The sequence below is a fragment of the Brassica napus genome, chromosome A7 (genome assembly GCF_020379485.1).
Source record: "Brassica napus cultivar Da-Ae chromosome A7, Da-Ae, whole genome shotgun sequence".
Taxonomy (NCBI): Eukaryota; Viridiplantae; Streptophyta; class Magnoliopsida; order Brassicales; family Brassicaceae; genus Brassica; species Brassica napus.
In genome coordinates, this window is record NC_063440.1 from 24,515,202 (window position 1) to 24,530,385 (window position 15,184).

Genomic DNA, 15,184 nt, shown 5'->3' on the forward strand with positions numbered 1-15,184 from the left:
CTCTCTTAGAACTGGAGTCTCTGAGTCCTTAGGTCCTTTAAGAATAAGCAAAACCGACAAGAAGAAGATGGTGAAACTGGAGAACATGAAGAACATCTCCTTGTCAGATTCCGTCATCAATCTGGATCAGTACGTTTTTTTAAATTTCACTTATTCCCTAACTGCATTGCAAAATCATCGGCTAAAAATTCGAATAAAAATATTTTATAAAAAAATTATTGCAGTGGAGATCCAACGGCGTATGAAGAATACTGGAGGAAGATTGGTGACAGGTGTACGGTGACGATACGTGGTTGTGATTTGATGAGTTACTTCAGCGACGTGAACAACATGTGCTGGTTCCTTGAGCCGGAGCTTGCGGAAGCCATCAAGGAGTTGCATGATGCGGTCGGAAACGCAGCGACGGAGGATAGATACATCGTGGTTGGGACCGGTTCGACCCAGCTTTGTCAAGCGGCCGTCCATGCACTATCTTCACTCGCTGGGACCCAACCTGTTAGTGTCGTCGCCGCCGCACCTTATTACTCCGTAAGTCCCAACCACTAATAAACTAAAACTCTGCTCTTCCTCCTCGTATCTTTTTCGGTTTTAATTATTTTAAATCTTCCTTTTTCCGTTCACATAATGTTTTTATTATTAATTATTTAAGCAACTAACAAAATATATTAGACTAATAAACCGATTTTTTAGCTAAACAAACCCCTACTCTGAATCTGTGATGGATTGTTTTTTTAATTCAAGTGGGATTTTGATAAAGTCAGATCTATCTTGGGTGCTTTGTTTTTATTTATTAAATTAATTTTGATTAAGTGAGAAAATATTTTGTAGAACTTTATACATGGCTCATGGCTGCATTAGAGAGTAGTTACTTAAAATCAGCTAGATAAATAAACTAAATCTAAACATCGTAAATATAAAATATATACACAGTTTTTAACTAACGGTAAACCCGACAAAGGAGCAGTTGTATTTTTTTTTAGGATGTCATATAGTATTACATAAATAACATTTATGAAAAACAACACTAAAGAATTATTTTCTTATTTGATCTACGTAAAATAAAAGTTCTCAAAGATTCATCCGCTACTAGGGTCTTGTTCAATGATTTTCATTCTAATTTTAGATGAAATCCGAAGCCGTTATTTAATCAAGGTGTGGATTTAATGTGAAGATTAAGGGGGTCTTGCTTTTAAAGCCTAGGTCGGATATCTAAAAGACACAGTGACAGACATGTTTCTCGAACACAACACATTCACCAATCTTTTTCAGTCTTATTCATTTAGCAATTTACAGAAACACTTTTCATACTACATGTGTTGTCAATTCATGTGCAACAGTAACATGCTCATGTCCGCATTTTTTGTCGCTTTTACCAAAAAAAAACCATTTTTCTCTTCTTAATTATTTCATTTTTTTTGTAAACTTTAGTTATTTCATTTTTGAGAATATAAAAATACTTTGTATAAAAAAATAATATTGAACAGACGTATGTGGAGGAGACAACGTATGTTCGGTCGGGTATGTATAAGTGGGAAGGAGACGCGTGGGGTTTCGACAAGAAAGGAAAGGTCCTTGCATTGAGCTGGTGACGTCACCCAATAACCCAGACGGCACCCTCAGAGAGACGGTGGTGAACCGTCCAGATGACGACGAAGGCAAAGTGATCCATGACTTTGCCTATTACTGGCCACACTACACTCCCATCACTCGCCGTCAAGACCATGATATTATGCTCTTCACTTTCTCCAAGATCACAGGCCACGCTGGGTCCCGCATCGGGTAAGATATTATGGGTTATGCATTTTCTTTCATTTATGATAACATGCATTAAACTAGATTTGGATTACACATGCATGTTTACTGAATTTGAACCCGAGTAATGACCATTAGATATTTTATGATCCTGAATTCCTGATCATTAAACTCTTTAAACTTAATTAGAACAATATATAATTAAAAACCTAACTAATGGGCTTCTTTAATTTGTTTGGCTGGTGAAGGTGGGCATTAGTGAAGGACAAGGAGGTGGCAAAGAAGATGGTTGAGTACATAATAGTGAACTCCATTGGTGTGTCTAAGGAGTCACAGATTCGAACCGCTAAGATTCTCAAAGTTCTTAAGGAGACATGTAAGAGCGAAGCCGAGAACTTCTTCGAGTATGGTCATGAGATGATGAAAAACCGTTGGGAGAAGCTTCGTGGAGTGGTGAAGGAAAGCGATGTCTTCTCTCTTCCTAAGTACCCTGAAGCCTATTGCTACTTTTTTGGCAAAACACTCGGATCTTATCCTGGTAATTAAAAATAAATTATTCACTTGACGACAAGTGTTTTGTTTTGTTGTAGCAGATGGTTGTTTTGTAAATTGAATAAGACGTAACGGTCGGTGTTTTAATTTTGGTTGCAGCGTTTGCGTGGCTGGGGACGAAAGAAGAGACGGATCTGGTTAACGAATTGAGGAGACATAAGGTTATGAGCAGAGCAGGTGAACGTTGTGGTTCGGACAAGAAGCATGTCAGAGTCAGTATGCTTAGTCGTGAAGATGTTTTCAATGTGTTTCTCGAGAGGCTTGCAAACATGAAGCTCATTAAAAGCATTGATCTATAAAAAGCTTCCATTTCATATATATATATATATATATATATATATATATAGTTAATGGTTATGAAAAAGCCATATAACTAAGGTCTTTTTACTAGTAGTTTTTAGCTTATCCTAGATGAATTGTCAAATCAAACCAATTTATAATTTTATACCATAACTCATATATCTAATTCAAATAGTAAATAAAGCTTCTATTTAATTATTATATATATGGAGTATAAATTAATTAATTTTCTGAACAAATAAAAAATAAAATATTAACTAATTATTATAATCTACTTAAATTTGTAAATAGTTATATTCGTACGCATGTGTTTTCAAAATATTAATTGCTATGTTTGCTAATCTAATTTCAATCTATCAACACATCTGTTTTCTATGCTTTGAGAAAACATATATCAGGTGTCATATAATTTTATATAATAACAAAGTAAAGTAAAGTAAAGATGTAGAACCAAACTAAATACCATTAACAATATATATATGCATTAACAATATGGTTTAATTTGGCACAATATATGCATATTAACATATTAAAACGAATAACTGATTTGATCATAATTATTATGTTCAAAATCATATGTCTAATTAATATGATAACATCTCAATATCTAATAAATTTATTTTTGTCTGGAACCTTCTGGTGAGGTTGTATCTTGGAGATTTGTCCAACCATTTTATAGGTTCGGGATAACACATGTTAATCAAAAATATATTATTTTTTGTTCCATAACAAATATTTTCTATTTGCTTTTCATATGTATAAAAATAAAATGATTTAGGATTATAAACAAATATAAATAATATTAAATAATTTTGTTATTTTAAAAATATTTATACTCAGTTATCTAGAATATGCGGAAATAATAAACGTTCACTCTACGTGGACATAAATATATTAAGGTGAAAGTTATAATTTAATTTTAGGTAAATGGTTCCAGTTTCAACTTATCCAAATGTTAGAATTGAGTCCTATTGAAAAATTTAAATTTAAAAGATTAATATCTATAAAATCCAATAAAATGGGCTGAATGAAAAAAGAAGAAAAAAATAATTTTTATCTAATAAAAAAACACCAGTTATAAAAAGAGGTATTTTGGAATATCTCATTATATTAAAGTGGAATTTATAATTTACTTCTAGGTAAATGGTTCCAGTTTCAACTTATCCAAATTATAGAATTAAATCCCATTGAAAATTTTAATTTAAATTTAAAAGATTGATATCTATAAAATCCAATTAAATGGGCTGAATGAAAAAAAAAAGAAAGAAAGATAATTTGTCTAATAAGAAAAAAACACCAGTTATAAAAGAAAGGTATTTTGGAATACCTCCTCATTGGTAAGTCTCAACATCACAACCTCTTCCTCTTTCTATCTCTCTCTCTATTCTCTGCCTTGATCGAACCCATGAGGTGGAGATTAGCCCACAACCAAATGAGCTAAACGATCAGGCACTCGTTTCGTTAAAAGGTTATATATTTAGTTGATTAGTTCTGTGTAAAGATGATTTATTTGAGTCTAATAAGCCCATCTTGTAATAGGCTTCAAAGAAAACCATTCAGAGTTGGTCGAGAAAATTGTAGCCCATTATTAAATAGGCCTAGTTTCAAAGAATGTCACTGATCTCAGCATAATTTAATAATTTATTACAAGTAACTGGTCTGATTGAATTTATGTAATAAAAACGTATTCTAACGGTTTACATCGTCGTCGTCCGTCAAAGAACGCCACAACGAGATACAATAGGGGAGAACATTCCAATGAAAATTCTCCTCAATCCCGAATCTGCCTCTCTTTCCATCACTTCCTTTCAAATCAAGAGGTCTCTCCACGTTGACGCGCGCTTGTTTGGTTATGATTTTGGATACCCTTCTTGGTTCTTGATTAGCTTACAATATCTCTCTCTCTTGACAGCCTATTTATATATGGTTTATAAGCAGCAATCTGAGATATATTTGTTCCAGATATTCCTTTGTTGGGCTAATGCATATGAGACCTTCTTCGAGTGATTCACAATTCATCGTAGTGGAGTTATTTCATATGATTCCTATTAAGCTCGAGGATTATTAGTCACGTCAAAGATTCGGATGGAGTCGCTCTATGTGTTGAAGACAATGGGAAAGATACAAAAGAGTCGGTGTCCGAAGAGTGAACGTGGAACACTTCTATTAGTTGTGTCGCAAAAATATAATTAAAAAGAAAAAAAGAAACAGAGTCCATACAAAGTCTCTAACTTTTGTTTTATCCGATTTGTAGCATCAATAGAAAATAGATACCGCATAAAGCTACAAAGAAAGAGTCTTTTGTTTCGTCTTTTTGCGCTCACCTAATGCCACATGATCTGATCTTGACGAGTGTCCAAATTCACGTCAGACACCCAATTGTAATCTGCTGAATATTATTATTTACACAAATTATCTCATATAAATAAAGTAATGCATTAAGCAAGCAAGCGCACTCAAGTCTTTCTTTGGAGGTGACGAAACTGAGCCGATGGTTAGGTAAGTCTAAGATTGATAACTTTTCTTAATAGACTCAAAAGTCAAATCTCTATTAGATCATGAATCTTGTGTTTATGAATAGTTATTATAGAGTACTGACACGATTAGTTCTATTGATCCGGAGCAAAGAAGGATTTAGCTCCGTTTCACTTTACGACTAGTCTCGTTATAAACTCTGTTTTGGTCTTTGTAGTTTAATTTTTTGCTGCTGTGGTGACTTCATCAACTGATCATACACCTGCTTGTATTGGTTTTGTAGGTGTTATTGATCAAGTGTGTGATTGATTAAGCAAAGGTCTTTTGCTTTCTGCGTAAAAAGTCAATTCTGAAAATGTCTCTCAAGGCATTAGACTACGAGACCCTGAATGAAAACGTGAAGAACTGTCAGTATGCAGTCAGAGGCGAACTCTATCTCCGTGCTTCTGAGCTTCAGAAAGAAGGCAAAAAAGTAACATCTCTTTGCAAAATTCATGAGCTTTCACTTGCTCTTATTAACCTGATTAACATATGCAACAGATCATTTTCACAAACGTTGGAAACCCTCATGCGTTAGGACAGAAGCCTCTGACATTTCCTCGTCAGGTGGTTGCTCTATGCCAAGCTCCATTTCTGCTAGACAATCCAAATGTTGGCATGATATTCCCTGCTGATGCTATTTCAAGAGCTAAGCATTATCTTTCCTTAACCTCTGGTGGTCTTGGTATGTCCTTACTAAGTATCTATCTATTGCTAAGGCCTGTAAAAGTAAAAAACATTTTTGCTTTAATCTTTGATTAGGTGCTTACAGTGACTCTAGAGGCCTTCCAGGAGTTCGAAAGGAAGTTGCTGAGTTCATCCAACGGCGTGATGGTTATCCAAGGTAATATCTTCCACAAGTCCGGGATACCCCCAAGTTAATAATAATTATAAAAAAAATATCCTGAAGCCTTTGACTTTTTATCATCAAACTACAGCGATCCGGAACTCATATTTTTAACTGATGGAGCTAGCAAAGGAGTGATGCAAATCTTGAACTGTATCATACGCGACCAGAAAGACGGAGTAATGAACTTGTTTCTCTGTATAAAACATTTCTTTTGGTTTTATTAGGCTCACAAGCTTTTCTTGGTTGGTTAGATTCTGGTTCCAGTGCCACAGTATCCACTCTACTCAGCTACCATATCTCTGTTAGGAGGCACTCTTGTACCTTACTATCTTGAAGAGACTGACAACTGGGGACTTGATGTTAACAACCTTCGCCAATCTGTTGCTCAGGCTCGCTCTCAAGGAATAACAGTCAGTATATTCTTCCTCTTGAAACTGTTTTGATGCAGAGGCTTCTTTATTTGATTAATAATTAATACACATGGTTTAATGGCAGGTAAGGGCAATGGTCATCATTAACCCCGGAAACCCAACTGGTCAGTGTCTAAGCGAAGCTAACTTAAGAGAGATATTGAAGTTCTGTTGTGACGAGAGATTGGTTCTACTTGGAGACGAAGTCTATCAGCAGAACATATATCAAGATGAGAGACCTTTCATCAGCTCCAAGAAAGTAAATCATTTTCAATTGTGTTTCATTACTCTATGGGAACATAACATATGTGAGATTAATCTTTTTGTCTTAAAAAAAGGTTTTGATGGATATGGGAGCACCGTTGAGCAAGGAAGTTCAGCTCATATCTTTCCACACAGTTTCAAAAGGATACTGGGGCGAATGTGGACAACGAGGTGGTTACTTCGAGATGACAAACATCCCCCCAAGGGTTTGTGCCCTGACCGTTCTTGGTTTTGGTAATAACGTTTTTTGTTATGGTAATAATTGTTTGGTTAATGCAGACCGTTGAGGAGATATACAAGGTTGCATCTATAGCTCTTAGTCCCAACGTCTCTGCGCAGATATTTGTATGGCTCTTTTGTTAGTTTTCTTAGTAACTAAAACGGTTCCTTGGCTAAAGAAGACTATGGTTTTGTCTTTATGCAGATGGGTTTAATGGTTAGTCCACCAAAGTCTGGAGACATTTCTTATGACCAGTTCGTTCGTGAAAGGTAATGTTATACTCTAGATGAACATTACATTGATTAAGGATCAAGATATCTTAGAAACGTTATTTTAACAGCGAGGGAATACTAGAGTCACTGAGAAGAAGAGCAAGGATCATGACTGATGGGTTCAACAGCTGCAAGAACGTGGTCTGTAATTTCACTGAAGGTGCAATGTATTCGTTTCCTCAGATAAAGTTACCACCGAAAGCAATCCAAGCAGCGAAACAAGCTGGGAAAGTCCCTGATGTTTTCTACTGCCTTAAGCTCTTAGAAGCCACAGGAATCTCCACTGTTCCTGGCTCTGGATTTGGACAGAAAGAAGGGTGAGTGAAAAACTTCAGACTCAAACAAACATACTCATGTTTTTTTTAGCTCACTTGGTTTGTTTCTTGTTTCCTTACAGGGTGTTTCATCTCAGGACAACGATTCTGCCTGCAGAAGAAGAGATGCCAGAGATTATGGAAAGTTTCAAGAAGTTTAATCATGAGTTCATGTCTCAGTACGGTGATAACTTTGGTTACTCAAGGATGTGAAAGAAAGGAGTTTGAGTTTGAGAGATCACTTCTTCTTCTTTTCTTACCGACATTATTATTATCAATGCACACTCTTGAAAAGCTATAGCCACTGGTCCTACTTTGTACAACTTTTCTTATGGTCTTAGAATCCTTTGTATCTACCGAAACAAACAAACATAAACCATCTCATCAGTTTCAGTGATGTATTAAAATGTTCTATTTAGACATCTTTAAACAAAAGAGAGTTTTTATGTTTTTAGCCAAGTACGAATGACTTAGATTTATGTTATCTTATTTTACTAAAATAAGTTTTAGAAGATTTTTTTTAATTCTAAATTAGATGATAATTTTAATTTTCATTGTTATATTTATTAGTTTTTTATTTTATATGACCATTAATATTAGATTTAATATTGGTTGAATTGTAGTTAGATAAATAATTAATGATGTTTTGTTTATAAAATATAAAAAAAATTATGTAAATAATCCTAAAACATCATCTAGTAAAAAGTGGAGAGAATTATCAAATAAATTTACCCTGAATTAGAAAGCTTATCCAAAAGTATATTTAATGCAGAATAGAAGATTTTGATTATTCCACTTGGTGAAGTTAAAAATTAAATAATTATCCAATTATTAGGTAGAGAATGATAACGATCGTTTATTTTTATTATAAGCACTAGGGTCGGCCCGCCCTACGGGCGGAAATTTATAATAAAAACTATTTTATTATGCCAAACAGTGTTTATATAACTGAACTTCAAAACAACAAACCGATTATTTGTGCCTAAACAATCATACATTCTATAGTATTGCATATAGTTTCGAGCAGAACTATCATTTGTCCACACTATACGTATTCATACACAATTTAAATATTTGATGATTAGTTTAAATTGATTATTAGTTTATCACACCCAATGCATAAGGCATAAGGCATATTAATACTACTCATTTGAAAGCCAGAAAAAATATTTCATTAAAAACAATTAACATCCCAAAACGACATTATAAGAATTGATTTGAATGATTTAACAATCAAAATTTTTAGGAACCCAAATCCTCACCCACTCACCATTCACCAAAAAGAAAACTATTAAAACTTTATATGAAAAAGGTGACTTGGCCCGCCCTCTAGTTGCTTTACTTTTTTTATTAATCATACGCTAATACATAATTAGATGATTAATTACCTAAACTTTCCTTTTTAGAGCTAATTACTCATAACTACCTGAAACCAAAACCGGTTCATTCAAGCTATATTTTTTGGTTTAGTCAAAACGTAGTAGTATTTTTCCTAGGTTTGCATCGGTTTCAGCTTCTTCGATTTACTTAATTATTAAAATTAAACTAGGGATTAACCCGGGCTACGCCCGGGATTTTTTATTTTTTCTAATTTAAATTGTTAAATCATTTATATTTAGGTTATGATATATATTTATATAAATGTTAAGATACATGTCATAATTAAAATTTGTTTTTAAACTTTAACACGTTTAATTAACATATTTTTTACTATTTAAATATGTTTTTGTAATTTTGTTGGCTATCTATTTATCATATTTAGCAAAACTATATGTTGAGTGTTGGAATAAATGTTTTAGATATTTAATTAAACTGTAGAATATTTTTGGATCGACCACATGCTCAATAATCGATTGATCCGTAAAAAGATGGTCGATCTCCTTGGCCATGTAAGTACAATTTTAGCAAAAATATCTTTGATTTTCAAATATTAAGTATATAACTATTCTTTTGAATATTGTTTATGTAAATATTTTTTGTGATGTTTGAATTTGTGATGTTCGTATACTTAACCTAGATGATATTGATGTTTAACAATTTATTGTTTTCCGGAAATAGAAAATAATGATATATCAAAACGTATCTAATACTTGTTAAATGATAGTATAATGTAAATTACATTCATTATTTGAAAATAACCATTTGTTGTTTTTATTTTTTTTTAAATCAGAAATTATTTTTATTTAAAAACATTATTCAGATATAATATAATAGTTTAAGTTTGGAAGATTAATCTATATATATAAATTATGTATATTTTTTAAAAAATAATTTAAGATATTATATATTGAGTAACTAAATAAAAGCTGAATTTCTTATCTTGAAAATCAAATATTTATATTTTTGTCTTCACGTTAGACTCACCAATCCATCATAGTGTGAGGTTGATGTTGATGTTATAATGAGTTTTATAGGGACTTTCTTGATGTAAAACTATACATTTTTATTTTTTTTGTTTAATATGGTATTTCCATTTTAATATAATTTACTATCATTTTAAGATAGATGTACATTTTAAGATAGATGCTTAAATCTTAATGTTCTTTTTCTATTTTTTAAAATGTTTATTTCTATTTCTTAAATTTTTTTACGTAATATCTATATTTTATATTTTAAAATAGATATTTAAATCTTAATGTACTTTTTCCATTTTTTCAAATTGTGTATTAACTTATATTATATATTTTACATTTTAAGATAGATGTTTAATGCTTAATGAACTTTTTCCATTTTTAAAAAAAAGTTGTGTATTTACTTATTATTATATAGATAATTCATATATTATATATTTACATTATCTACTTATTATTTATTGATAATTCATATATTATATATTTAATGCTTAATGTTTATTTCCACTTCATGACTTTTTATTTACTTAATATCTCTATTTTACATTTTAAGATAGATGTTTAAATCTTAATGTACGTTTTCCTTTTTTTTAAATTGTATATTTCCATTTGTTATACTTTCTATTTACGTAATATCTATATTTTAAATTTTAAGATATATTTTTAAATCTTAATGTAATTTTCCATTTTTTAAATTGGGTATTTACTTATATTATATATTTACTTATGATTTATTTTTCTTTATATTGTGTATTTCTATTTCTTATACTTTCTATTTACTAATAATTTTATATTTTAAGATAGATTTACATTTTAAGATAGATATTTAAATACTAATGTACTTCTTCCATTTTTTTAAATTGTGTATTTCCTTTTCTTATACTTTCTATTTGGGTAATATCTATATTTTACATTTTAAGATAGATGTTTAAATCTTAATATACTTTTTCCATTGTTTTTAAGTTGTGTATTTCTTTTTCTTATAGTTTATATTTACTTAATATCCATATTTTACATTTTAAGATAGATGTTTAATATTTAATGTACTCTTTCCATTTTTTTAAAAATTATGCATTTACTTATTATTGTATATATTATTCGTATATTTATATATTTATAATATTTACTTATTATTTATTTTTCTATATATTGAGTATTTCTCTTTCTTATACTTTATATTTAGTTAATATCGATATTTTATATTTTAAGATAGATGTTTAAATCTTAATGTATTTTTCCATTTTTAATGTAAAACGGCAATGTTTAATACAAGAACTTGGACAAATAGTCAAATAGTTATATTTATGTTTTTTTTCTTTTTTATATAAAATGGTAATGTTACATTATGAAGATAAGCCATTTCTTTTAGTGAAAATGGTAATCTTACATATGTTTAATGTAGTTTTTCTATTTTTTTTATGTTGTATGTTTACATATTATTGTTATTTTTAAATGTAAAATGGTAATCTTACATATGCTTAATGTATTATTTTCATTTTTTATGTTGTATGTTTACATATTATTTATTATTTTCTAAATTATATATGGAGATAAACCGTCTTTTTTTTAGTGAAAAATGGTAATTTTACATATGTTTAATGTAGTTTTTCCATTTTTATGTTGTATGTTTACATTTTATTTTTTTTAAAATAAAAATGTAATATGATAATCTTACATATGTTTAATGTAGTATTTCCATTTTTTATGTTGTATTTTTACATATATTTATTATTTGCAAAATTATGTAGAATGTTTTTTGTTTTTTTTATAAAACGGTAATGTTACATTATGAAGATAAGCCGTCTTTTTTTTAAGTGAAAAATGATAATCTTACATATTTTTAATGTAGTTTTTCCATTTTTTGTGCTGTATGTTTACATATTATTTATAATTTTCGAAAATTAGTAAAATTAAAATGTAAAACTATATTTTATGCAACTTGTCATCTTTCGGGAGAAGTTTTTTTGCTGATGTGGACGCTCTATGGAGCCTTAAAAGGTCAATTTTATTAGTACTAGGGATTAACCCGGGCTACGCCCGGGATTTTTTATTTTTTTCTAATTTAAATTGTTAAATCATTTATATTTAGGTTATGATATATATTTATATAAATGTTAAGATACATGTCATAATTAAAATTTGTTTTTAAACTTTAACACGTTAAATTAACATATTTTTTACTATTTAAATATGTTTTTGTAATTTTGTTGGCTATCTATTTATCATATTTAGCAAAACTATATGTTGAGTGTTAGAATAAATGTTTTAGATATTTAATTAAACTGTAGAATATTTTTGGATCGACCACATGCTCAATAATCGATTGATCCGTAAAAAGATGGTCGATCTCCTTGGCCAGGTAAGTACAATTTTAGCAAAAATATCTTTGATTTTCAAATATTAAGTATATAACTATTCTTTTGAATATTGTTTATGTAAATATTTTTTGTGATGTTTGAATTTGTTATGTTCGTATACTTAACCTAGATGATATTGATGTTTAACAATTTATTGTTTTCTGGAAATAGAAAATAATGATATATCAAAACGTATCTAATACTTGTTAAATGATAGTATAATGTAAATTACATCCATTATTTGAAAATAACCATTTGTTGTTTTTATTTTTTTTTAAATCAGAAATTATTTTTATTTAAAAACATTATTCATATATAATATAATAGTTTAAGTTTGGAAGATTAATCTATATATATAAATTATGTATATTTTTTAAAAAATAATTTAAGATATTATATATTGAGTAACTAAATAAAAGATGAATTTCTTATCTTGAAAATCAAATATTTATATTTTTGTCTTCACGTTAGACTCACCAATCCATCATAGTGTGAGGTTGATGTTGATGTTATAATGAGTTTTATAGGGACTTTCTTGAAGTAAAACTATACATTTTTATTTTTTTTGTTTAATATGGTATTTCCATTTTAATATAATTTACTACCATTTTAAGATAGATGTACATTTTAAGATAGATGCTTAAATCTTAATGTTCTTTTTCTATTTTTTAAAATGTTTATTTCCATTTCTTATATTTTTTTACGTAATATCTATATTTTATATTTTAAAATAGATATTTAAATCTTAATGTACTTTTTCCATTTTTTCAAATTGTGTATTTACTTATATTATATATTTTACATTTTAAGATAGATGTTTAATGCTTAATGAACTTTTTCCATTTTTAAAAAAAAGTTGTGTATTTGATATCTTGCATATTTGCATTGTTTTATCCATTCATCCATTAGCATTTTCATCATATAGATTAGGATTTAGCCATGTCTAGGTTGCATTTTGCATTCATTGTCCTCATTAGGTGTTGGAGTGCCACATGGAGTTCTTGGGGACATTTGGATGCATTTGGAGCTTAAAGGACGTGAAACAGGTGATCATTGGACGAGCAGAGCATGGGAGCGAGGTTCCGCAGCGACGTCATGAGGTCGCTCCAAAGCACCTCTCAGAGCGACCTAGCTAGAGCGACCCCGTGAAGTCGCTCGCCATATTCATCCCGTAGGAAGCTAGAGCGACTTGCCCAGAGCGACGCACCGAGGTCGCTCGCATCTCACACCCTTCTCGGAGCGACCTCCCAAAGCGACACCCCGAGGTCGCTCGCGTCTCTATGGCGAGACGACACGAAGCGAAGCCTGGAGCGACCTCTCAGAGCGACCTACCAAGGTCGCTCCCGATCCAGAGCGACCCGTTGGAGCGACACACCAAAGTCGCTCGCGACCTCTCGCCCGGACACACCAAAAATCGGCCCTGGAGCGACTTCCCGGAGCGACACCTGCAAGTCGCTCCGCGTTATTTTGCTGCCGAAAATCATGATTTCTTAAGGACCTTTTTGCAATTTATTTTGGACGTTTTGCACTTGGAAAAACCTATGTTTTAAACATCTTTTGTAGCCACCAGTGGCAGATTATCTTTTATCTTTGATCTATTGAGAAAGACACAAGAACCTCTTGAGAAGTTCATCTCTTGGGTTTTGATTTGTTATGTTCTTGTGTTCTTGTTGATTTCTTATCTATTTCTCTACATGGTTAATCTGAAATCCAATATGGGTTTAAGAGGAATCATGGAGATTAGTGAGTAATCACCTTTGGAATTCATGGGTTAGGGAGATTAAGGGTGATTAGTTAGAGTTAGGATGTTTTAGTGTAGATCATTCATATTTCCTTGCTAGTAGAGTAATCATAATGCATCTTCTGAGTTGGCCACTCAGTTGTTGATCCTTAGGCATTTCTCACCCGAAAGGTGTTCGATGAAATGCCCGAGACAACTCTCCTAGGCTTTTAGTATACTTTGCCAAAGACATTTGTTGTTAAAGGTACTAAGATAGCTAATAGACTTGTTAGTAATGATTGCTTTCATATTATTCAACCAAAGACATTTGATGTTTGAGATATGTTAGCAAATGAGCATTCATCTAGACATAGAGCTTACTTAGAATTGTGTCTAGGCTTAAGGTTGATAGTTTGATTGATCATTGCCATCCTTAGTTCGATACTTGATCACCCAAGGTCTAATCCCTATACCCATGAGTTCTCTTTTCCTTTAGTCAAGAAAGTATCATTCTGTTATTGCTTTCTAGTTTTAGTCATAGTTTAAAACCCTTCTAAATCATTGGTTGCACTTAGATTAAGTGAGTACTTGCATTCTCAGTGCTTTGATATCCCTCAGAACTGGTTCGACAATCATTTATACTACAACATTTGTCTTAGGAGCCTTGAAAACTCCTAACATCAAATTGGCGCCGTTGCCAAATTCTGAGTAGATTTGAACATTGAGATTTAGTCACTTGCTTGAGACTAAGTCATTTTTATTTTCTTTTGTTACTGACTCTTCTTCACCTCCCTTAATTCTACAGGTGTATGAACTTGAGGAGCAGGGGTCCATCAAACCTAGTTCCAAGAGCTGCAGACATCAGAGCTTTAGAGAGAGAGTGTGCTAGAAAGAGAAGAGAAGAAGAACAACAGGCTCAATTGCAGAGACTGAACACTGACATGGGAGACGTCCATCAAGAAGATGCAGGCGTCAATGGCGCTAACAACAATGGCCCACCTAACCAACAGCGAGCAGCTCGACCCATTGGCACTTACGACCGTCCCAACATTCATGGTCATAGATTGGGAATCCGAGCACCCGCTGTGGCAGCCAACAACTTTGAGATCAAATCAGGACTCCTCAACGTGATCGAGAACAACAAGTATCATGGCTTGGCTCTAGAGGATCCATTTGATCACTTGGACAGGTTCGACAGCTACTGTGGGTTGTCAAAAACCAATGGTGTGTCCGAAGATGCCTTAAAGCTCAAGCTATTCCCTTTCTCTTTGGGGGATAAGGCACGTCAGTGGGAGAAGTCTCTACCCA

The 15,184-nt window shown here is 31.6% G+C and overlaps 1 protein-coding gene and 1 pseudogene across 1 annotated transcript; both read left to right on the forward strand.

Annotated features, from left to right (window-relative positions):
* LOC125576323 lies at positions 1–3,887 on the forward strand (annotated as a pseudogene).
* Positions 3,888–4,186: 299 nt separating this feature from the next.
* On the forward strand, positions 4,187–7,898 carry LOC106390498 (glutamate--glyoxylate aminotransferase 2-like). The gene is made up of 12 exons (XM_048736123.1): positions 4,187–5,103; positions 5,363–5,551; positions 5,620–5,803; positions 5,881–5,962; positions 6,057–6,144; positions 6,220–6,378; positions 6,464–6,637; positions 6,717–6,848; positions 6,922–6,987; positions 7,067–7,131; positions 7,203–7,451; positions 7,532–7,898. The coding sequence occupies exons 2-12, from the start codon at positions 5,435–5,437 to the stop codon at positions 7,659–7,661; spliced, it is 1,446 nt and encodes a 481-aa protein (XP_048592080.1). The 5' UTR covers positions 4,187–5,103; positions 5,363–5,434; the 3' UTR covers positions 7,662–7,898.
* Positions 7,899–15,184: the final 7,286 nt, after the last annotated feature.